This window comes from Wolffia australiana, chromosome 2, assembly GCF_029677425.1.
Source record: "Wolffia australiana isolate 7733 chromosome 2, ASM2967742v1".
NCBI classification, from domain to species: Eukaryota; Viridiplantae; Streptophyta; class Magnoliopsida; order Alismatales; family Araceae; genus Wolffia; species Wolffia australiana.
Genome location: NC_135836.1, coordinates 10,591,879 through 10,616,891, shown reverse-complemented (window position 1 = coordinate 10,616,891; position 25,013 = coordinate 10,591,879). Strand labels below are relative to the sequence as shown.

The 25,013-nt window shown below is 35.2% G+C and overlaps 1 protein-coding gene across 2 annotated transcripts in view; it reads left to right on the top strand.

Annotated features, from left to right (window-relative positions):
- Window positions 1-2,378, top strand: part of DCL1 (dicer-like 1) — a 29,926-nt gene extending 27,548 nt beyond the window's left edge. For both annotated transcript variants that reach the window (XM_078592042.1, XM_078592043.1), the window contains 3 exons: window positions 108-965; window positions 1,057-1,221; window positions 1,638-2,378. In XM_078592042.1, coding sequence (XP_078448168.1) covers window positions 108-965; window positions 1,057-1,221; window positions 1,638-2,180 — 1,566 coding nt within the window. In that variant the 3' untranslated portion in view covers window positions 2,181-2,378. The remainder of the gene's footprint in view (window positions 1-107; window positions 966-1,056; window positions 1,222-1,637) is intronic.
- The last annotated feature ends 22,635 nt before the right edge of the window (window positions 2,379-25,013 follow it).

Sequence of the window (25,013 nt, the reverse complement as noted above, 5' to 3'; positions counted from 1 at the left end):
TCCAGTTGAGGCCTATCTGATTCTTACTGATCATATCCCTGACCCTAGTGCTACTTGTCTCAATTTTATTATATGATTTAATCTATGAATTTTGGTTCTGGTTGTAGGTGTTGGAAGCCTTAACTGCAGCATCATGCCAAGAGACCTTATGCTATGAGAGAGCGGAGCTCCTGGGAGATGCATATCTGAAGTGGGTTGTCAGCAGGTATCTTTTTCTCAGATATCCGCAGAAACATGAAGGTCAACTCACAAGAATGCGACAACAGATGGTCAGCAACATGATGTTATACCAGTGTGCACTTAAAAAAGGACTCCAGTCATATATCCAAGCTGACCGATTTGCTCCTTCAAGATGGTCAGCTCCTGGCGTGCCCCCTGTGTTTGATGATGACGATGATGATCATGATCATGGTGATGATGACAATGAAAGGGAAGATGGAGAACTTGAAGGGGATGCTGGGTCATACCGGGTTCTCTCCAGCAAAACCCTAGCTGATGTTGTCGAAGCATTGATTGGCGTCTACTACGTCGAAGGGGGTGAAGCTGGCGCCAGTCATCTGATGAAATGGATGGGCATTCAAGTGGATTTGGAAGGGGAGGAAATGGATTCCATGAACAAGCCCTACGCCATTTCAGAAAGCTTGACGAGGAGTATGGATTTGGAGACATTGGAGAGGACTTTAAATCTGAGATTTAAGAACAAGGGCTTATTGGTGGAGGCCATGACACATGCGTCGAGGCCCTCATCGGGAGTCCCCTGCTATCAGAGGCTGGAGTTTGTCGGCGACGCTGTTCTTGACCAACTGATCACTACCCACCTGTTCTTCACCTACACTGATCTCCCACCAGGCCGGCTCACTGACCTCAGAGCTGCGGCTGTAAACAATGAGAACTTTGCTCGTGTTGCCGTGAAACACAATCTGCATCTCCATCTTCGTCATGGTTCTACTGCACTTGAAGCCCAGGCACGTCTTTTCACCCTAGACCTCGAATTCTTTCGTTGAAGCTCATATTCAATGCTAAAATCAAACCCTCCGTATTCTTGTTGAGTATCAGATTCGAGAGTTTGTCAAGGATGTCCAAGATGAGTTATCGAAGCCGGGTCTGAACTCCTTTGGACTGGGAGACTGCAAGGCTCCCAAGGTCCTTGGGGACATTGTGGAGTCCATTGCAGGCGCAATCTTCATTGACAATGGATGTGATCCTGGCTGTGTATGGAAGGTAAGCTTTAATCCTTCCTCAAAGGTCACATTATCTCCCCTTCAAACTCTTAGTCATTCTTTCCTATCTCAAATTATACCATAGTGATGATGACATTAAAATCAAACCATCCTCATATCTCTATCAAACTCAAGCCCATGCCAGTCTAACCATAATTCACATGCCATCAAACTAACAGACCATCTAAATCAAACCATCATCTATCGATCCAACTTGAACGAATATCAGCCTTAGAATTATATCACTCCATGCAACGCCAACCCAACTAAATCAAACCATCGTCATCTCTCTATCCTATTCCGACCCATGCCAGTCTGAGTATAAGTATCAGCCGATGCAGCTATAATCCTTCTAAATCAAGCCATCATTATCTCTCTATCCAACCCTAATCTTGGGAACTTTATTAATCTGTGCAGGCATTGCAGCCACTGCTGGAACCGATGGTGACGCCGGAGACGCTGCCTGTGCACCCAGTTAGGGAGCTGCAGGAGCGATGCCAGCAGCAGGCAGAGGGGCTCGAGTACCGGGCAGTGCGCACAGGCAATGTGGCCACAGTGGAAGTGTTTGTGGACGGCGTCCAGATGGGCTCAGCTCAGAACCCGCAGAAGAAGATGGCCCAAAAGATCGCGGCTCGCCATGCCTTGGCAGCTCTGAAGGAGAAGGAGAGATCTGAGGAGGAGAAAAAGGAGGAGGATAAGTCAGTCAAATACACAAGGCAGACACTCAATGACTTGTGTCTGAGGCGGCAGTGGCCCATGCCCATGTATCGGTGCGTGGAGGAGGGTGGCCCAGCCCATGCCAAGCGGTTCGTGTACGCAGTGCGTGTGAACACGTCAGACAGGGGTTGGACAGATGAGTGTGTGGGGGAGCCCATGCCTAGTGTGAAAAAGGCCAAGGACTCTGCAGCTGCTCTTCTTCTTGAGTTGGTCACCAAGCGCTGGCCGCCTGTTTCAACTTAAGAGGCTGCAAGAGCCCATGCTTAGACTTCCCTGGTTTTGTCGGCCCAGGTGGCCCTTTGGGGGTTGATTTTTTGGGTCCTGTTGTAATGGAAACAGCTGAGAGAGAGAGAGAGAGTGGCTTTGTCTCAGGTGCTTTGTGTAAATTTTGAATGATCTTGGGTGCTAGGCCTACATCAGGAAAAGTTGAAGATTGAGTGATTTGAGGGTCTGGGATTAACACACACTGTTTTGCAGAGATATAACCAGAGGTTTAGAATTATTCTGGGTAGTTGCTTGAGAGATATTTATGGGTAGGGAAAGGTGGAAAGAATAGTTTCTGAGCCTGGCCTTCAGCATAAAGCGTTGAGAAAGAGCTATTTTAAGTACTCTTTTAAATCAGTGATATTTTTAAGAAAACTTGAGGCATGGAGAGAGCAAGAAGGTAATTTTGAGATCTGAGTCTGCGAAAGTTGGTCTGGAGAGATAGATACATAGAAGTAGAAATTGAGTACTAGATTGAGCATGGAAGTGGGCCGAAGAGAATAAATTTAGTGTTAGATCTTGAGTAGAAGTGGGCTCAGAAAGACATCATTATGCAGATGGAGACTGAATATGAGTTCTGAGTCTAAACAGGTGTAATTTTGAGCAATCTTGGGTTCTAGGTCTACATAAGATGTTTGGGAAACACACATTTATGGAAATGGTTATTTTTGGAACCATCCTACCAGGTGTATATCAAATGTAGATTTCGATCGAAGATTCATCAAGTAATTTTGAGTATGTCGTCTAAGGCATTAGCAGGTTGAGGAAAAAAGAACACAAATAGAACGAGCGAGCTCTTGAACATCTGTCAGAACCATTTATTTCAGTTAGCTTATTCATTCACCTCTCCAATGAAAACAGTTGATTACTTGGATCTGCACTAAATTAATTTCACAACAATTAGCTTTACCTGAAGGTCTATTTTTTCATTCAGATAGACAGTCAATATAAAATACTCCTGTATGCAACTTTTTGATGCATAAATTTGAAAAATTACACAGATCGTTTCCGTCAACTAGTTATATAGTCATCAAGGTTAATTCTCTAATCTTGGAAGCTCAAAAGGTTGATGAAAATTATTTATCCATATTCTTGATGATTAAACCTTCCCCCCCGAATGTAATATTTTGTCCTGGATTAAACCCTTGCATTCTGTGATTTTTTATCAAGAATATGCGAGCTATTTATTTGAAGATCAAGCGCAAGCCTTTTAAAAAATACCAACACTTGTGAAGAGCATGGTATCATTAGCGTATAATAAAACTTCTTGATTTTTTTGATACAACATTATCTACAAACATATGATCTGATGTAGTTAAGGTTGGCCATTAATCAGATAAAACTTTATGAATCAAGGAAATCTTACATATTCAATAATGGATTCTAAATAGACTATCTACTATCAAATTACATGGATGACATCAAGTGTTTACTTTTCAGTTTTTATAACTGAAATATATAATCCTATGCACTTAGATAAATAATATATATCCATTATGTGATACTTTGTTTGTATTTATTTGATCGTTAATTTTATTGTAATATGAGAAAAATTTTCCCCCAAGATAAAATAAAATATAAAGAAGTATATACAGAATAATAAAACTATAAACAATTATTATCCACAAATTTTAAAAGTACTAAATATTTTCAAATTAATTGTAACCATTTGAGGATAAATAGACACATTTAAGAAGCTATAAATATGGGAAAACAACATTTAAAATATTTTCAATGTGATATTATCTCTAGAGGGGAAATATACACACTAATGAAGGTATACTTATGGGGAAACACCATTCAAAGTATTAAAATAGATGCGGTTATTTATTGGGTAAAAAATCCTAGTACTTAATTAAATAATTCTGTCATGTTGAGTAACTTTGGATAAGGAATGACGGTTTCATTAGTATCAGTTTTTTGAAAATACCTATTCCTAAACTTCATTAGTATCGGTTAGGTCAAAGATCAGTTTTAGGTTGTTAAAACCTATCAGCTTGTTCACATGCTTCTGAAAATAAATAAAAGCAAAAATTAGGTAAAAATATTAATTAAAAGAGCCAAATAAACAATTGTACTAGGTAAAGATTCCATTTTGTCATGGATTCACTACACAGTCAAAGGCAAAACTGCATTGCTGCATATATTTATATATTTGTATCTTTGTATATTTTTTTAATGAAATTATATTTATTTTTGAATTCATGTATTTACACACTTATATATTTACATATTACATGTTTACATATTTATATGTTTACATAGTTACAGATTTAAGTATTACTTGTTTACATATTAATATATTTACATATTTCTATGTTTACATATTCATAGATTTACACGATCATAGATTTACATTTTTATAGATTTACATATTTAGGTATTTACATAATTACATATTTAGGTATTCACATTTTTGTGTATTTATGTATTTGCGTATTTATGCTATTTGTGTATTTTTGTTTTATATTTGCATATTTATGTTATTTGTCTATTTATGTATTTATGATATTTTCATATTTGTATGTTAATGTGATTTGCATTTTTGTGTATTTATGTTATTTGTGTACTTATTTGTAATCATGTATGTTTTGTTTAAGTTATTTGCATATTTACATATTCATGTATCAATGTAATTTATGTATATGTTATTTGTGTATTCATTTTTTAGGTATCTACGTATTTTTTTGTATACTTTATTTTCACATTTATATTTTATGTGTATAAGCATTTTTTATATATGTTAATTTTGTATTTATGTATCTATGTAATTTTTATTTGCTATTTTGATATTTATGTATCTATGGATCTATGAATCTATACATCTATTTGTGAGATATTTTATTATATGTACATCTCTCGACAGATAACATGAGTGGTGTGGTTGGTATAAGTTCCTCCTGGCAACAGTCTACATCCAGGGTTCAATCCCTAATAACTGATTTCATTACAATTTTTTCCTCAGGTTCAGTCTAGTTTTCTTCTTGGTTTGCGCGTGATACCGAACCCAGTACCTAACTCTCAGTAAACCCACAATTCCCAAACAGACGGTATCAATTTGGTCCGTTTTTACCGAATTTGGGTAAAAAATTGGAACCCTAACTTTGGATATTATACTATGTCTATGAGTTGAAACGGCAAAGGATTATCTCTCAAGGCATGCAGAAGCTCATTGAAGCATCATAATAATAGTCGATACATACATGAAAAATCCTCCTAGTAATGCCCTATTGAAGCTTAATAGTGTGAATTGTATTTCTAATCAATACAATGAAGGTAAATATTTTCTTGGCTGGTGTAAGAGAAAACTGTGGGATAGGGTCATTCATGTCACTTGAAGAGAATAATCTGATTTAAAATTACTTAACCCATGGTAATCAGAATTGTATATATAATTTTAACTTAAAATATTGTTTATTTTATTTATGTCCTAATTATGGCGGACACATCTTTTAGGAAAGAAATTTGATAATTTCAAATTGTAATCATATTAGTCATTTTTTATTATTCCAAAGGAAAGGTTTTAAACGTTTATTTTGCAGTGATGGGGTGAGGGAGTCAGTTGAGAGATACCATATACAGTGTATATTTGGGGATCATTTTTTGAAGTATGAATATTGAATACTTGGAGTTGGTATAAGTCTCTGGAGGATGAATAGTAATATCATAATTATGAAGAAAATTTGGATATGTTTCCTCTCAGATTGTATTTCTCTATATCAACTAGAACTATATCAATTTAGTCTTCAAAATTCATAAAGTTTTATAATTGAAAGTCCCCAGAATAGGAATGACATTTGAAATAGTATGCTTCAGAAGATTCACATAAAAATCACCATGCATTCATGGCAATATTGTTGTATTCGGTTAGCTGGAAGTCTGGATTGCATTTAAATAATGCTTGGAAGATATCTGGAAGTATTTGGAATGAGTAAATAATGCCTTTTTAGGACAAGAAAATATATATTTATTGTAAACTATATCATGTGATTCTGCTCGTTATTTCTCATTTTTTATTCCTTAAAGTTTGCCTAAGTGCATCCATCAGGAGCAAGAGGCACAAATCCGTATGTTAAAAAATTTATCTTTACAGGTAGTGCGGTTATTATGGCTGTTGGTTCTAATTTGATTTCACATTATCTTCATTACCATCGCACTAATACATATTCAGAAATTTTTTATTTTTGAGTGCGGTTATCTACCATCGATTCCGTATATCTGAGTTCTGTCATATGTTTCTCTGATGCTCTCTCTTATAGTATATGTTGCAGAAATAAGTGCGGAGATTCTTGGTGATTAAAAAGATACGATGTTAAACTGATTTTATCTCAGGATAATTTTTTGAGCTCTTCAATTATCTCTCACAAGTCACCTTTTGGTAACCTTTACCATTATAAGGGAAAAGCTCACATATTTTTATTTTTGTTAGTTTTTTGAATTTTTTATTTTTTTTGATAATATGTAGGTAGTGCATCCAATTCATGCGATGGATAAATTTTACAAAATAAAATTAAAATTATATATAAATGGGGTGTGATCTTGTTTATAAAATTAAGATTCAAATGTGTTTAAAAAATCAATAAATGCATGTGTCACAACCTGTCAAATTTCATGTTTGAATTATAATATTCTAGGTTATATGATGTCTAAAACTTGAATTATTATGAATGTCTCTAAATCTGATAAATTTAATAATAACTTTAAACATATGATGTGATTATTTCATTGAAATAATCATTAATGCATGTTATCAAAACATTAAATTAGTTTTTTGTATTTTTGAATTAAGTTATGGCTTGTATGGCATGTGAACATAAATTTCTGACATTAATTTTATGAATAAAATAATTTTACAATTCTGAATATAGTTTTTGATATCATTTAAATATTTTTGGGTCTAAAAGGTCAATTTATTTGAGTTTATCTGCCCAATCAAGTGTCACAACCCAATTGTTTTGGAATGCAACCAATGATTGGTGGTGGCCAATCATTGGTGGCATTCCAAAAAAGTGAACGATCATTAATCGCAATCAATGAGTGAATTGTGGTTTTCAAAAGCATATAAACGAAGGCAAAACCAAAAGAAAGAAGCCATGTTTTTGATAATTTTTTTTGTAATGCATAGTACATGAGGTAGATGTGGAAAGTATTTTTTAAAAAACTATAATAAAGGGATCGAGTTTTTTATCATGCACAAGACATGTGGCAGTACACGTGAAAAAAGGACAAAGGCATATTTAATGTTGCTAAATTTACTTTTTTTTCTTTTTCAGGTATACCTTGCACCACAAGATTGGTAACATGTAATTTGAAGCCTATAATTAAAAATTTTAGATGAAATGTGGTGATGTTTAGGCCAATTGTTGGTTGAAACTTGACAAGAAAGAGGACTTGTTAGCCCAATCATGGAGAAATTTCTGAACTCGTATTGTGACCTCAAAACTTTGGGAAATCTGATTATTCCAATTATGACAATATGTTATAAGAACAAATAAAAATCAAGGGTTCAAATAACTTCAAATGGTGATATCTAAAAATCTCCATTATTCCATCTGTGTTGCTTCATATTTATCTCCTATATCAATTTAATATGTTGGATAAATAGAACCTTTTATCATTTCAAAAAGCTCCCTTAAATTTTGTTGCTAACTGCAATTAGTGGAGTGTTTTAGTTATTTAAAATCTTATGTTTTTATGTTTCCTTGTTCTGATGGAAAATGATTGAAGAAGCATGTGCAGAAAACACCAGTCAAAGAATTGAGCATTTGATGACGAGGTTAATGTGATCTTTGCCCTTATTAGACTCACATATGCATCAATTTCCGTGGTTATTTCTGTCAACAGTCTAGGTTTTTAGAATCATGCAGGCCACTACTGACTTTGTAGCTTGGCGGCTAATATCTGTCACAGCCAAGATTGATAAAATATGCATCTATCGCCTGCTTTGTCTTTTGTAAGTGCATATCCGAAACCATATCTGCTGTACTCAGTATTGGTCGACTCATCTGCTCCCTTGATTCATGCTACCTCCATCAACTTTCACTCATCAATGCTCAATCACTGGCCATGTTATTTAATTTGAATTATTTTTTTGAGGTTCCATATTAAGTTTTGTCGCTTGCAATGATATGATTGAAGCTTAACTGTAGAAATTACACAAAATCTGAGGGTTCTTCTGAATGTACAGAAAGAGTTATCACTATGTTGAAGAACCCTAATTACTAAAGTTCTAAAGTTCACCTACTGCCCTGCATTTCAGCTCACAAATACATCCTAAAGTTTAGGTAATGCATTCACTTGTGAAAAAGTTTCAACCATGAAATTACTGGTGTTGGTGGGAATTTTCGGTTCTTAAGATTGTATTTTAATGATTCATCCAATGTGATAATAAAAATAGAATCATGACGGATGTCTAAAGTCTAATTTTCTGATCTCCTTGAGGTGAATTGGATCTATGATTTATTGATTCCTGAACTGTGAGGTGGTGAGGTGCTTAAGTGTTCAGCCTCTAAACACATCCACATCATGCTCGACTTATTGAACCCCTCCATCTCGATAAACCTGGTTCTTGATAAGCCTAAAATTGATGTGTAAATATGTCGTTGTTTTGACTTTTAGACTTATGCAATAAAATTTATAAATACCCTTAATCACTAAATACTGTGTATAGAGCAAGCAAGGGGTCGAACCACAGGGAGGCACTAAGCAAGAGTTTTTATCCGATTTTAAATAATTTAATTCAAGAATAAATTAATTTTGCACTTAATAGACTTTAATTATATTTATAATTAATCAAAATTAAGGAGAAACTTAATTTTGATTATAGTATTTTCGTTCAAGACACTCAAGATAGGATAATTTTCGTTATAAGATCAGATTAATTCAGATTACTAATTTCCAAATTATGATAAAATTTTAAGATAATTTTTATGTATTAAAATTGGGAATTGATAATCAAGAAGGGGGTTTTGAAATTGGACTTCAAGATGGACGAATTTTTGGATTAGGTTGTTTATATATTGAATTAAATTTTCAAGTAGTCAATTTTGAAATCTAGAGAGAGAAAATAGACGAACTAACCTAGAGAGAGAAAGTGAAGAATTTGGGGAAAAAGTGAAATCCGACCCTAATTTAAAAATCTAAAAGTGCAGAGTTGTTCCAAATCTATTTAAAACTAAAGATTAAAAGCCAGATCTCGAATCAAAATCAAAATGCAATGCCAATTTCATTTCAAAACAACTCAAGGGCATGTACATTTCGCCCATGCCTTGGCTTTTTAGAATCGTTCAAGAAGAAGTTCAAAACACAAATTAGAAACTTACAATTTTCAATGATGATTCCACATTTGTTGACTTTTAAACCAACTCCTGTGTCCTTCCTGGCCAAATCCTTGGGGAGAGCTTGAAAAAGTGATGTTCACCTTTTTCCAGACCTCTATTTAAAGATCCAACTGCACGGATCGTAGAGGGGTAAAAGACAAACATGCCCTCAAAATTTCAGCTCAATTGGATGTCTAGATCTCAAGATATCATCAATTTATTGGTGTTTAATCTCAACCGTTAGATCTTTGATCTCTCTTCAAAATATCTCACAAAATGGCATTTTCTGATTGGTTGGCGCTTTTTTTCTCGTTTTCCCCATTATCAGATCATGTTCTGACACGTCCTGTGCGCTTCCGCAGGTTGCATTGATCGCGACATAATTGCTGCGTTTAAATGGCTAGAAAAGCACCACGTCGCCTTGTATTAAAAGAAAACAGAAAAGACAAACTACTTTTCGTGAGCATTTAGTACACAGCATTTTTTGACTACCACATGCATTTAATGCACGTGGCGAATCGATTGTGTGTGCAAAAAGAAAGTAAATTCTTTTCTTTAAATGGATGTGTGTCGTTACGAGGTCGATTATTGTTTCATAGATGCACGCGGAGATCGGTTCTCCGTGTGAATTTATTTCACGAAAAAGTTAACTAAATAAAAAAACAAATCTTACCTTTCATCATCGCCCGTGCCACGTTGTCTTTTTAAACAATCATTCGCCGATTCTGGCATCATGCATTGAGATGCCATAATGAGCTTATAATGCTCTCTCTCTCGTTATTATTTTTAAGAAAATGCATCCACTTATTCGCCCGAGTTGATTATGATAAATTGGATCGGATTTTGCAGTTTTTTTTTCTGCAGTACCTCGAAGTGACATGAGCATCAAAGAGGTTCAAGAATCATCTTCCTATAAGGGCTAAAAATGGATCACTTATTTTGGCTTTTTGACCCCATATGTACTGTTTGGAGGGAGATCTTTCATGCCACGTGATATAAATAATGATATATATTATCAAATGCTAAATAAATAAAATATGTATTATTTAAATTCGTAAAATCATTTTTTGGCTAAATATTGGTCAGACAATTATAAACAAATATGGAAAATTTCCAAAAAATTAGGAAAGCCCTTACGAAAGCTTTATCCAAGTATTTAGGGCCCTGTAAAAAAATATTTCTCCAATGAAATGAGGTTAAATACCATGTAAAAAATAATTAAAAAATTAGAAACAATAATAAAATCAAAGTGTTAGTCATTTATCTTCATTTACATATGATAACATGCAAATATAGCCATTAAAACATATAAATGTATTGAAATATTCACCAATTAAACATTATAATTTGCAAGTTATAAGTTATGGATCTTTTATCATTGTTCTGTCGTTATAAGCCAAAAATAAGTAAAATTCCTTGTCGTTGTTAATTTTAGCTCGAACAATAAAATTAATAAAACCCTAACTTAAGATGTATAGTGATCAAAGGCAAGCTTGTAAGGAATTCAATTAGTGATCTACTTAAATAATTTGACCCTTATTAGAGTTAATTTAATCTTTCATGAAGATCAAATCACCCTAATTAGATGAATTTTGAGAGGATTGTAGAGGAGATGGGAAGAAAAGAAGTAAGAACCTCTAGATTGACTTCCTTGACCCAATAAAAAGGATCAAAGGAGTCAAGTAGAGGGGTTCAGAAGGAGACTTGGCTTTAGTTTGTTTTTTGGGAAATGGGCATTTAAATTTACTAACTACTATCTCATAAACACAATATAATATTTCTAAAATTTTTTTTTTGATAATTTATTTGTTCTTAATTTGAAATTTGAATAGTTAGATCAATTCAATGCTCACTCCTCTAAATCCTAGTAAGGACTTGTTAATTCTGCTCAATCCTAGCAATTTAGCAATTCAGACCAAGATCAAGAAGAAGAATAATAACAAATTTCACTTGCACTTAATCTAAATTACACAGAAATTCAAGTAAAATGAAGTAAAAAAGTACCAAATACAGTTGATCCAGGCTAGTTACTCCTCTGTGTCTTGCAGCTGTGAAAGAGCCCCTTCTAGAATGGCTCCTCAACTTAAATTTATGCTTTTATACTTGGGTTAAATGGTAAAATTACCACTTTTAACCCTGATAAGAAATATACTATTACCTATCGATGTTGGCTTGATCTGAATGATCCAACCATAAAAATAGAAAGAGAAAGTTGAGACGAGAAAATCCATAAATAGTTTGAGCTCAATCCAACATCAGGATCAAAAGATATTAATAAATGAATATTGACCAATCAGAACTGTTGAAGCAATATTTGTTTATTTAATTTAAATTTCTCATTACACGCAATTACGTGTCGTTTCCCGATTGGCTGGAGAGATTTATATTTGTTTTGGCACATATTTTCCTGGCATGCCACGTACCCCATCCTGGAGATAAGAGAATAATAAAAAATTTACAGAAATACATATTAAATGCACTCACGTGTGCATTTCTAATAGCTCCACCCACTCACAATTTTCCACGTCATCTCCCGTGCGTGCGCTTTGTATTGGCAGCATGGGCGCTGCATAGATCGCCCAAAAAAAGACTTCAACTAACAAATTCAATCTGTCGGATTATTTTCTGATGGACGAGATTGTGCCACGTGTCTTGGCAAAATCAAGTTCTGGACATTTTTCTGAAAAGCCCCTGCTTAAATTGGCACGCGCAAATGGACGCCACCCAAAAGTATTTGTACATATGCCCCTCCGCATTCTGTCTCCTCCATATCTCCTAAACAATCATAAAAATATTATGATTAATTCGATAAAAATCAGACAATTATTTTACTTTGATCTTTCGGTTGCAATGGGCAACTGTGAGCAGTTTTAAAGGCATATTTGCAACCAAAATTTCAGAAAAGTCCCTCCGCCTTTAGAAATTGATTTAAAATACTATTTTATTTATAATTATATCCTTTTTCCATTTTCAAATTCATTTCTTCTTCAAAAAAATTCTCAAAAAGGTCAACAGGATTTCAGAAAAATATAGAAAATTCATTATTCATCACAACCTTAATTAGGATTAAATTTAATTTTTAAAACTGTCATTTCCATTTAAATAGAGTTACTCCAAGCTTAAATAAAATCAATGAAACTGATAAATTAACAGAAAATTAGGGAAAAATCAGAGTTCACTTGGAAAAGTAATTAACATTTAAAGATATGATAACAACTGTATTTTAAACTCCTTAAATGCATAAAATTTGCTAATTAGTTGAATTTAATACTAAATTTAGGGTGTTATCAATCCCAAGCTACATCTCGTGCTTTATAAGATACATACAAACACCCATATTCACTCCTTGATGGAGGCTTACTCTCATCATTTAATATGTACATATACTCCCTTATCAACTTGATGCTCCTAGATACTTGGAGTTCGATCAACTATGAGAACCTAATTCATCATCTTGGTTTGCGTTGATGCGCTAGGAAATCATCAGATAATGCTTTAAGATATTCCACTATATTTGCCAATGACTTCATCATATCATCTTCCTTGAACGAACTCTTTATGATAATCCTATATTAACCACTCAATCTTATTGATGAACTTCTTAATTCACCAGATGTAAGACGATTTAGAATTCTATGCACACGAACCCATAGGTCATAGTTAAGGCATGACTGTCAATCATAACACATTTTGGTGTCAAAAAGCTAAGGACTATTTACAAAATCATGATATGAATCAAACTCATTAAAATTTTTGTAGAATACAATTCATGGCTTGGTAGTATTAATTCAGTGAAATGTTTCCTTAAAGAGCACCTTTTGTCTTTAGTGTCTCCACATAAATGGCTATGTAATTAATCACACTCATCATATAATAGAGACTAGATAGTGATATTCTATTTGGACATTTTGATGCCCTATTGAGTGTCATTTGAATATGAATATTTGAAAAAAGTTATTCAAAGACCATTCAGCTATGTATTATCACCACATCATAATTTATTAGTGGTGGCATGATAATGAAAAGATTCTATCAATAAATATCGAAGGAGATAAGGAATGTGATACTAGATTTCCAATCACATATATTTCTATTAGTTACATCACCCAATAACCATCACCCAGTATAAAAGTATAAAAGTATCTTATTCCATCACCCAGTAACCATCGGCTCTCCACACTCACCCCTTTGGCTTTGGTCCTTTGTCTGCACCTTTAAAGTCTACATCTCCCAATTCTGCCACTGCACCTCTCCCAAATGTGTTCATATACTTTCAGAACTATATCATCTATCTTCCAAATATTCTTTTCCCATCTGCTGTGAGCCTATATTCCTACTCTTGAAACTCTCAATCAACCAGGCTCTCCAACACCACAATGGCACCATACCATGTGTGGTGAATATGACATCCTTCTTTGCAGCCATGCATGGGACTCAGTTCGACCTACTCCTTAAACCAATTTACTTTGGCAGTCAATGGATTTCTCCCCCAAGTACTAACATGCAACATGTCTGCTGCCTACGCAAGTCTTTATGGACTAAAAAAATATTCTCACAATTGGTTTCACAAGCTTAGCTTTTATCTTTTTCACCTTGATTTTAATGGCTCTCAAACTGATTCCTTTTTTTTTAATAAAGTGCTCCTATCAGCCCCACATATATTTTTTTATGTGTATTGTATACACATCATTGGATTGGATCCCTGGGGCATACATCTTCAATATTCCAAAACAGGTATTCTCCTTTATGGAGATCAATATTATATTAAGTCACCTTTCCTGGATGATATGGATCAATGCAAATTGGTTAGCACTCGTTGTGCACAGTCACAGACATCCACAACAATGGGAACCTCAGTTCCCAAACACTCATGTGATCCTAGTGAATAGAGGGAAATTTTGGGCAGTCTAAAGGATAGAAAATATATTTATGTCCTCTATCCATCTATACTATTGTATCTATAAATAGACTCCCAATCTTTGTAAAAAATATATTTATGCTCACTCCCTCCTAGAGAGACATATTGAAAGAAAGTGATGCTTGAAGGTCTATCAATGGTGTCTTGGTGTCTCTGATGATTTAAGTGGTTCAATAGAGAAGAGTGAGGTTGATATGTATCAGAAAGATGCGTTTATCCTGATGGAACATAGGGATCTATCATCATCTGGTGGAATATCAGAAAGGTCAGCCTCTTGCATTACAATGACTCTTCTCCAACAAAATTACTGGTTCATTTATCATCATCATTCATCACCTCTATCTATCATCATCACTCATCCACCTCGATCATCATCCATTATCATTAATTATCATCTCTATGTGGCATCCCCTATCATCCCCTTCATGCTCCTCCCTACACCATTATCATCTCGTCACCTATCTCTCCCTTTTTGTTTTGGAAAGCATACATCACTATCTTTCCCATTTTAATCATCATTCTATCTTATTCTTACTATCCATATTGCTATGTTTTATGCCCTCTTTTTTTCCTTCTTATCTCTCTACCCTGATTTATTATAAACCCTAACGTATAAAACTCTAATTAGCTACCTCTCATCATTCATTCACCCCCATCTCATCTCACACCATTACTATTGTCCACCTTTACCATCTCATTCTACTCTACAATCCACTATTAGTACTAAGATGATAGTCATCCATCTTCTTAAAATTATTACTACCTTCATCGTGGTCATCATCTTCACCCATTCACAATCTCGTACGCTATACATAATTATTCTCATTCTTGGAAATTCACCCAATAGAGAGAGCTCTTTCTCTAATATCCCTCCCTAGTGGAGACGACTCTTACTCATCACTCACTAACTAGATTATTTATGAGTAACAATTATAAATATTATTGATTAAACTGAATTTGATAACAATGTAAATTCTTACCCAAAACTCAAGTTTATCACCGTTCAGGGCCCTTCTCATGCCTGCAACAAGGAAAAGTATGGACATATGGTGATCTGGGGTACCCAAATGGATGTTGTGGACCTTATTTAAACCTATGGAGGCAACTCAACAGACATTAGTTTTGGATTTCTATTGTGCCTCCATCAGGAGGGAAATCCTCAAAGGCCTCCTCATGCATGAATACCTGTAGCTAGAGCTCTGAACCACATCCTAACTTTACCATTCAGGATGAAAGCTAATGGCCTACTTCTTGCAATCTCTAGTCTGAGATGACAAAAATGATCATCGTCACACACTTGGAGGGAGACCTTAAGATGTTCATATGAGATTTTCAAGGATATCAATGAAAATCTGGTACAATATTAATTATACCAGGCTCCATCCTGAACATTGAACCTTCATGAAGATGCTCTTGAATCATATCATCACACGTGGAAGACACCAATATGATGGGTTCTCTCGGTCATACAATGACATGCCTCTGATAATTCAAGGCCATGGTTTTTGGTTTTACAAGAGCTTCATTGAGCAATGTAAAGTCTGGACTATGATCTTGGTCAACGCAATGAATATAAGTTGGGTAATAATACTAAATGTATATGAAATAATCAGTATCTACTCTTTCCTATTTTTTCTTTATAATAAAGTACTTATTTAAGAAATTAAACTTGAATCCTTGTAAACAACTACGAGCTAGAAAATAAGGGTTTAGAAATTAAGTTAGGAAGAATTGCACAATATAGTCAGGACATGAGTTTCCAAACAATAATATACCTGCTTCATCCAGTTTAATTACTTGAAGCAAGAGTTAGCGGTAGTACAATCATAGTTATTTGGAAAGGACAAAAACATCAAAATCACATAGAATCTAACCTTGAGTTTCTACAAATACTTTCCTACAAAAAGGTAGCAACACTCGCAACTGTGTTTAAAAATGATGGTCCTTGATCCCCATCTGTCTGACATGTCAATGGCTCATGCCAGCTTTCACCTTTTAATACACTCATAGCAGGCCTCCGCAACCTGTCTCATATATGTAAAAAGTATGAAATAAGTATTTAAGGGGTAGGGGTTCATCTTTATGGTATAAACTTTTCTAGGAATATCATGGTTCGAGATAAAAATAAATCACTTTTAAAAGGCACACTTTAACATGAACTTTTGACCAGTTGACTATGAGCATATCATCATCGTATGGCCCTTTTTCTTTTAAGACGCAGCCGGTGGTTCGTAGTCAGGTTATAATCCATTAGCCCAAGATTGGGCCTGCACTTTGTTTTCTCTTGTGGGGGATTCTTTGTTAATCTTAGCTCTAGGTTTTTTCGCTTGGGCTGCTGCTACATGAGGCTACTTGTGATTGCCCCTCTTGAATGTTCTCGACTGCATTTTAGTACCAGGGGCCTTAGTTAAAGCTATGACTGGCTCCTACGCTTGTGGGAGAGTGTTGTGCATGTGGCTGCATCTGCCTTGAAGTTCTTTCTTTAAAGTTTCTCCTCCATTAGTATGTGAAAGTATTGTACCGTAAAAGTTTTTAATGAACTTATATTTAAGCAAGAAAACCATGCTTTGGATGTAGTTTTATTTCTCTTTGTCATGCATAAATAATGGAAAATCTAGAAAAATAAGAAATATTATATAATATGTGAATTAATGCATGAACTGGGATCCCTAGTTAAACAGGCGGATATTGGCATCATCAATATTCAATGTTGTACACATGATATAACCTTTAAAAGCTTAAAGCTGCATGCATGCCTTTTGGTATGCCAAATAACAGCCTACATAAACATTGGAAGTCCTCTCAATGACGTGTATAGAAGATAGAATATCTATAAGTTATTTTTCTTATTATGTACTGAGGATTTAGGAAAAAATGATATCTCACCAAAATTGAGTTTGGGGTCAATATGAGTTACAACCTAGTGTGCTTGAAGTTCAAGGTGTCAAGACATTGCCCCAAGCATTTTGTTCAATTCAGATCATGATCTTACGCATGACTCTTGGTCGTCCAGGTACTATATAGGTGTGTGTATAGGTAAGGAGAGTATTTCACTTCAACTCTAGCAGAAATCACTTGCCAGTTTCAACTTTTAAGGATCGTGCATTACCTAAAAAATTTTCAATCCTATAGATGCTTGGCATAGATAAAATGGACGGAACACATGTCTTGGAGGAATTTGTCATTAATTGATCCACTTGGTGTTTGCCTCCCTCTTATTGGAGATGGTTTCTACCTTATTAGGACTGGTGACTTTAACCTTTATGGAAATTCTATAGCCCATTCACTGCCAAAAAGATAATGAAATATATAACAAAGGGTCGACAATCAATATTATTTAAGCACTTTGGTAGTCAGGATTAAAACAAAGGGTGTACTATGAGTTGGGGCTTGCGATGGATCCACTACAAGATGGTCATATTCTTAGGTCTTATTCTTCTTCAAGATACAGTCCATGGGCCATAATAAACTCATGTTACTTTGGCCCAGGGCCCAGTCACAGTTCACTCTCTCATATTTGTGTTAGTCCCATGCATAATCTTACATTTGGGATATTTGGCTAGCTTGGCTGGCACATGCACTTGCACTTTGGGCAGACTCTGCTGTGTTGCGTCTGTGGCAGCGCTGGCTATGTCTGTGACTGGCTCCTAGCCCTACGGCTTTCTGTTTTAAAACCTACTTTTCACTAGAATCTTATATTGTATTGATATGGGAACAGTAAAATAGCTCCAAAACAATCAATCAGCTATATATTTCAATGAAAAAGCAAGGTGACATAAAAAAATTTCTTGATGAGTAAAACATGTTAAATCAAGGATAACTATGAAAAGATGTCTAATATATGAATTACTGCATGGATTGATATTATTAATCAAATATCAAGGCATATGCAGCACACTTCAATATTTTGGAAATGATATAAACTTTAAAATATAAAACTGTTTTCATTCATTTTTATATCTCATTTCCCTTATTTACACAATGGCTATAAATACAAAAAGCTAAAACATAGGATTCATCGATTTCCAAAAAGCAACATTGCACCTTTAGATTTCATTTTTTAAAAAAAATTATAAAAAATTTACATATATACTACCTTTTAATAACATAATATGATGTGAATTTCTTATCATCAGATTTTTAGCTATCATTAACGCATCTTTATTTATGCATAAAAAATAGTGAATGGAAAAATGAGGGGATAGTTTGATGTGATACAGACATATCCAAATCTATGTATGCATTTATCTATTTAAAGGTTATATGTTGTCTAAAATACTGAATGGGATACATATGACCTGGTATTTAATGAATAAATCTCATTCCATGCATCAGTTCACATATTCAGTATCACATCTTTTCATAAAAATTTCATGATTATGACAATGAATACAAACTAAAGATGATAATTAAAAATAATAATATTTGGTTAAAAATGTTTACGGTCATGAAGGCATGGCCAGACAACATCACGTACACAATCACAGCTGGGGGTGCTGAGGTAACACTGCTGGCTACAGCTGCAGCCACAGGCGTAGGCAATACACAATAAGCCCAACCATGAAAGTTATACACTGTCAGGCCATCTACAAACACACATAAGAAATGGTCGTTTAAATTAAGATATCGTATGATCTTGAAATTTATATAGTGTTGATAGTTTTAAACTATTTTGATATGGGATTATTAAGTTTGGCAATTTCAAACAAATGTGGGCCAGGCGATGGTAAATAAAAAAAAGTGTTAACCAAGCCGATGGGGCCGTATGTAAACAAATCACACAAAGAAAGGGAATTTTGGGCTTCGAGCTGACCCATCTCGAAGCCCTTGTCAGATTGAGCTTTCTTTAAAACCAAATATTTTAATCTTGATTTTTTACATTGTCTTAGAAGATCGAACGGCCAGGTTTCAGTCCCCTTTGTATCTCTCTCTTTCTATTTTCAGTGATGAATGAGTGGTGGGGGCTGACGTGGAGCAATGGGGGAGTACTTGCTGGGAATGAAAGCTGACTTGATGTTGCTGACAGTGTTCAAGGAAAACTTGAAATAAAGGAGGTCCACGACTCAATTTTAATCACATACATTGAACACTCTAAGTCAATGATTGAACAACCAGAGGCAAATTTTATCTCTTTCTCTCCCTGGCCATTGGCGACGAGTCATTTTTGTCTATCGGAAGGTGAATCTTGAATCTGTGGCCGATAGAAAATAGCTGAGGAGTATTTCCTTGTTTAAGGGGCATATCCTATGAAACCAATGTTTCCCTATTGGGAACATCATCTTTCTGACCTTAATCAGAAATATATTTTAAACTGTGAATGAAGGAGGATCCTCTTCTATATTTTCAAATATCTTCGAATCTTTTGGTCCAAGGTGGTGACAGGCCTTGAAGAGAGAACAATTAGAGACTGATAGTAAAAAAAAGAAATGATGACATCGCCCCAAGAAGGTCTAAAACCGTCGGCGACCCTAAAAACAGCAAGGAATTTGGTAAGTGAACATATAACATAAACTCATATTTGAAGAAATACAAGATCCCAAACAGTCATAAGAAATGAAGATATAAAATCAACGCAGGAATTTCACATCAGCGGTTACAAAATTCTCTTTCATGGATTTCATCAAACAGGTGGTCTGCATCTTCTTTCCATACCAATTTTATTTATTTTGTTTCAGATTTTTTATTGAATGAAATTCTCTAAAAATATGATTTTTTGCTGGTAGTTAAATAAATATATAAATAATAAGTTGATCTCTTCATAAAAAATGTTTGATAACTACTCTTTTTCACTTGGGCCTTTCCACAGACACCAAGAATTTCATCTCAATTACTTCATATTTTCTCTCTATTCCTTCTCCTTCCAGCCAACCCTTTAGCGATGAACTCGAACCATAATATGACATTTCTGCTCACTGGGGTCTTCTTGGTCATCATATAATTCACTATAAGGTTTTCAGTTTAGTTTTTTTATTTCATTCATATTTCAACTTGTGACTGCATTATATGGTGTGGAGTTTTGGGGAATCGGTCATACTTGTTAGCACCATTTTTTTTCCGTTGAACATTGAGTGGTAGGTGTGACCAGGATTTGATAATTTGGATTGGGTACCAGTCAAACCAGACCATAATAGTAACAATGGTGCCCTTGTTTACTATGGACTGGCCCATTTCTTTGGATATGGTCTGTAGGTGATAACGGAGAAGGGCCAATTTGACCCAGGTTCCCCTTTTGTCTTTCACAATCCCAGCTGCCCCTTCCCCATTCTTCTCCCTTACCCTTCTTCTTCCCTTTGCCCTTCCCTTCCACCCCCTCTATTTCACTTTACACAATACCCTCCATCCCCTTTTACTCCCTCTTTAACTTTCACTTCACGCTTGTTCTTCATGCCCATCCCTACATTACACTAGCTTTCTACGTTGAAGCATTTTAAGGGTCCACAATAAAACTGCAGAATGTGGAAAATTTGACTCAGTTGAAGGACTGAATTGAACTTATGGCGACTAGGCTAGAATCATTGAGTTCAAAACTTCACATCATCCTTCGGTAGGTCATCTTGTATGATGATAACACGATCTAGTCCACAGATGATCACTTACATGCTGAAGCTGGAGGAGGCGTCCAAGATAAGAGGCATAGTCATGACAACAAATGCCGACAAGAAGATAAAATTCCTGCTCAGCGGGGTCATACTCACATTCTAGAGCACATTAACTCATTGGTTTAGTTTTTTAATTTATCTTTAAAAATAAATACCCAAACGTATGACTGCATCATAGAGCATGGATTTTTCATCCAAATCAGCTGTCCTTACTTGCGTGGTAGGTGTGACTAGGGTTGCCATTTTGAATGGAGATATGCTAGAATGCAATGGACCAAGACTGTTAGTACGACTAGGGTTGTGTGACTAGGGTTGCCATTTTGAATGGAGATACGCTAGAACGCAATGGACCAAGACTGTTAGTACGACACTTAGGCGGACAGCTGGTCCATGTAAATCTCATTTTTAGATCAAAGTGGACAGAGGCAAGATTGACCCCATGCCCATCTCCTTCACCATTTTCCACACTCACCCCTTTTCCCATTTCCTCTCTTCACTAAATCTTACTCGTGTGTTTAAGGAGTAGGAATCCAAGATCATAGTCATGGAAGCAATGATGAATGATAACAAGAAAATAAAATTTGTGTTCGATGGGATCATCCTCCCCGTCATGCTCTACATCATGGGGTTTTTGCTTTGTTTCTTTTTTCTAATGCATATTTGAACCTGTGACTGCATTATATGGTGTGGTTTTTTGCCAAATCGGCCATTCTTAATTGGGTTATTTTTGCTTCATTGTACAAATTTTATGGCACTTTGGACTGGGCACTGGTCAGACCAGAGGGACTAGCAACCGTTATTCTAGATAGGGTGGATGGGCCAATCTCTCTAGGTCTGGTCCATGGGTCAAACCGGACCCGAAGTAGTTTGACCCACACCCACTTTCTCCTGCCCCCTGCCCCTCTACATCTCTTCCCCATTCCCCCCTCCCCCTTCTCTGTCACCATTTTCCACAGATCCCATCAATTTCCCCTTTCTGCCTCCATTCAAACTTCCTTAGAGTCCGTTCTTCAACCTCATCCCTAAATTACATCACACACTCTAAGTTGAATCATTCAAATGTTGATTAATTTGAGTATGGAATGATACATATTTCTTCTAATAATTTATTTAACTATTCATATGCATAATTTTTGCATAATCATTAATTTATGTTGAAAAGTTAATTAATATTCAATTTTATTATTATTCTTTACTAATGGAATTTATGATTTATGAACTAACCCCACTTGCTATCTTGGGTATGTAGTTTGTTTTCATGATTTCAGTAAAGTTTCAGTGTATTGAAAAAAATTGGTAATTAATATATTTATTCATAATTATGGAGGAAAGATGGAGCCAAAAATAATCAAGCCCTTTATGTAGCAAGCCAAATTGAGATGTTGAAAGGAGCTTAAGTCCAATCATAGGGGGGCCTATTTTCATGGAGAAATTCAAGTGGGTAGTTCTTTTTTATTTCCTTTGAATGTCCACATTATAGATTTATCATATTGAGAATCTAGGATCCTTATATATATCCCTTTTCTTACTTATCGTGATCATTCAAAAGTTTGTGTATCAAGCTCTGCTTTGGCATCCTTGAGCGCAGAAGTGTTTCTTGGATCAACTCTAGCTGTGTTTCTGGTTAAGTGGAGGAAAGAACCAGATAATCATATTTGGAGGAAACTAAAGATTTTTTTTCCGAACTTGATTATTATTACACGTGATATGCGGGTTCAGTTTACTTCTTTATTTTTTATTGTTAATTTGTCCATTCTTGATTGGGCTATTTTTTTCTTCACTTGAATTGTAAGTGGTAGGTGTGACTAAGGTATGCCATTTTGAATTGGGGACCATTCAAATCAGACCAGACTAAGACTTTTGGTCTACCCTTTTAGGGAGGAGATGCAGACTGGCTTGATCACGTTAGTGGGTCAAATCTGACAAGAACTAGTTTCACCACTGCCTTTCCCCTTTTGCATACTTGCAATCCCCCTTATGTCATCCTTGTATCACAACAACAAAATCCAGCACATGCAGGTAGTGCATGACTCAACAAGGGGGGTATATAGCATGATGAAGCAAGAGTTTGTGTCAGAGATTACAGCCATGAAAGTAATAGCAAACACTGGCCAAGATGGGGTCATCATCACCACCATACATCACACCATCGGGGTTTTTTGTTTCATTTTTTGTTTTTTGAAACATTTCTGAACTTGTGAATTCATTATACGGTCTAGATTTTTTTTGAATCAACTGTACGTATCTGGATCATTTTTTATTTTCTTGAATAGTGAGCAGTAAGTGTGACTAAGGTTAGCCATTTTAAATTAGGGACTTGTCAAACCAGAGCAGACAAGGACTGTTGGTTTGCCATTTTGGGTGTGGCTTTTTTGGATGTGGCCTATAGGAACAACTAGGCAAGAACTAGTCAGAACTGGTTTGTTATAGCCATTAGTGTGGAGAGATTAAACAAAAGATTGAAGGGGATCTTTAGAGAAATAGATCATTGATTTGACCTATAGGAATCCCTTAATGGTGTCATACCTATCATCTATCTATTAAGTTGATTCATGTCACGGTTGTCAATGGATAGGTGGTGTTAACTATGGCTTACAAGTCTCTAATCAGGGGATTCCAAACCGTTCCAGCTCAGATGAAGCAATAACTTCATGCAGGTGATTATGTTGTCAAAATAAAATCATTTGCCCTCAGTATTAGAGGAGATTGACTCAAGTAAATATTAAACAAGTTGTGCTCTGATGATTTCGGCAAGTATTAGTACTAAATAAAATGACCGATTAGGGTTTGAGGATTCAGCGCACCCTAGGTCATTTATGAGTCTTATGCGGATGAGGGATTATACATACATGGTAACTAATAATGGTAAAGATTCCATGACATGTTTAACATACTCATTTTTGTATCTTCAAGAACATGAGGTGTACTTTAGCAGTCCACTGGATGTCAAATTGACTGATCAATTGGATTAAATTGATCGCTGCTTAAATAATCTGAATGCAATATAGTTAATTAATAAGTCAATCTAATAAGGATTATATGGCCTTTACCAATTATACTGATACATAGGCCTACAGGGACACATGGACAATGTTTTTTAATGTTGGTGGATATACTCAAAATGTAGGGACTTTTTTATTTCTTTTCGAGGACATGGACAGTTATAAAAATTTCCCCAGACAGTATTGATAGAGGTGGCACCCTCGCTTAATACCGGTGCGAGTCAGTTTTAGTACCCACCCTCTTTCTTATCTTCCTCTTCCTTGAGTAATGATTCTAGAGGGAACTGGATGTTGAGTAGATCAGATTTCATGGAAACAAGAGGTGACGCAACATTCTAAAATTGATTGCTTGGATATGTCTAGAAATCGGACATTTGAGCAACTTGAAGATTCTCACTTGAAAATTCCACATTCGATCCATGCAAAAGTGATGGTTTTGCTTTTTCTATGTTCTTAGATTTCAGGTCAATTTTGGATTCGATATTCCACTACGCAATCAAATTCTGATTTTGGCAATCAAAGTGCTGAACTTTTGTAGCTAGAAATGGATTGAACTTTAGATAAGGTCTAGGTGCTTGCTAAAAATTCAGATCGGGTGGGATCATCAAAACCTAGGTGTGACACAAGCAAGATAAGAAGCAGAATGCAAAGGGACCAAGGATTTGACTTGAATAAACCATGTAATACAATAAAATAGGAAGCATTACCTAATGCCTAAGACCATCTAGTTTTACAACCTTCTATACTGCTTTTATTGACTGTTTTATTGTCCTTTGTCATCTTGATATATACAGAAAACGTATCACAAGGCCGTTTGTTTATGAAGTTGTTATGATTTCAGAGAGATGGATGGATTGAAATCTGTTTCTAGTTAGAGAAATAATAAGTTGATAAATATATATTTAATCACTAGTTTGGCTTCAACTTAGAGACATTGTAGAAGAATTACTACTTTTGTTGATAGAAGAGTGATG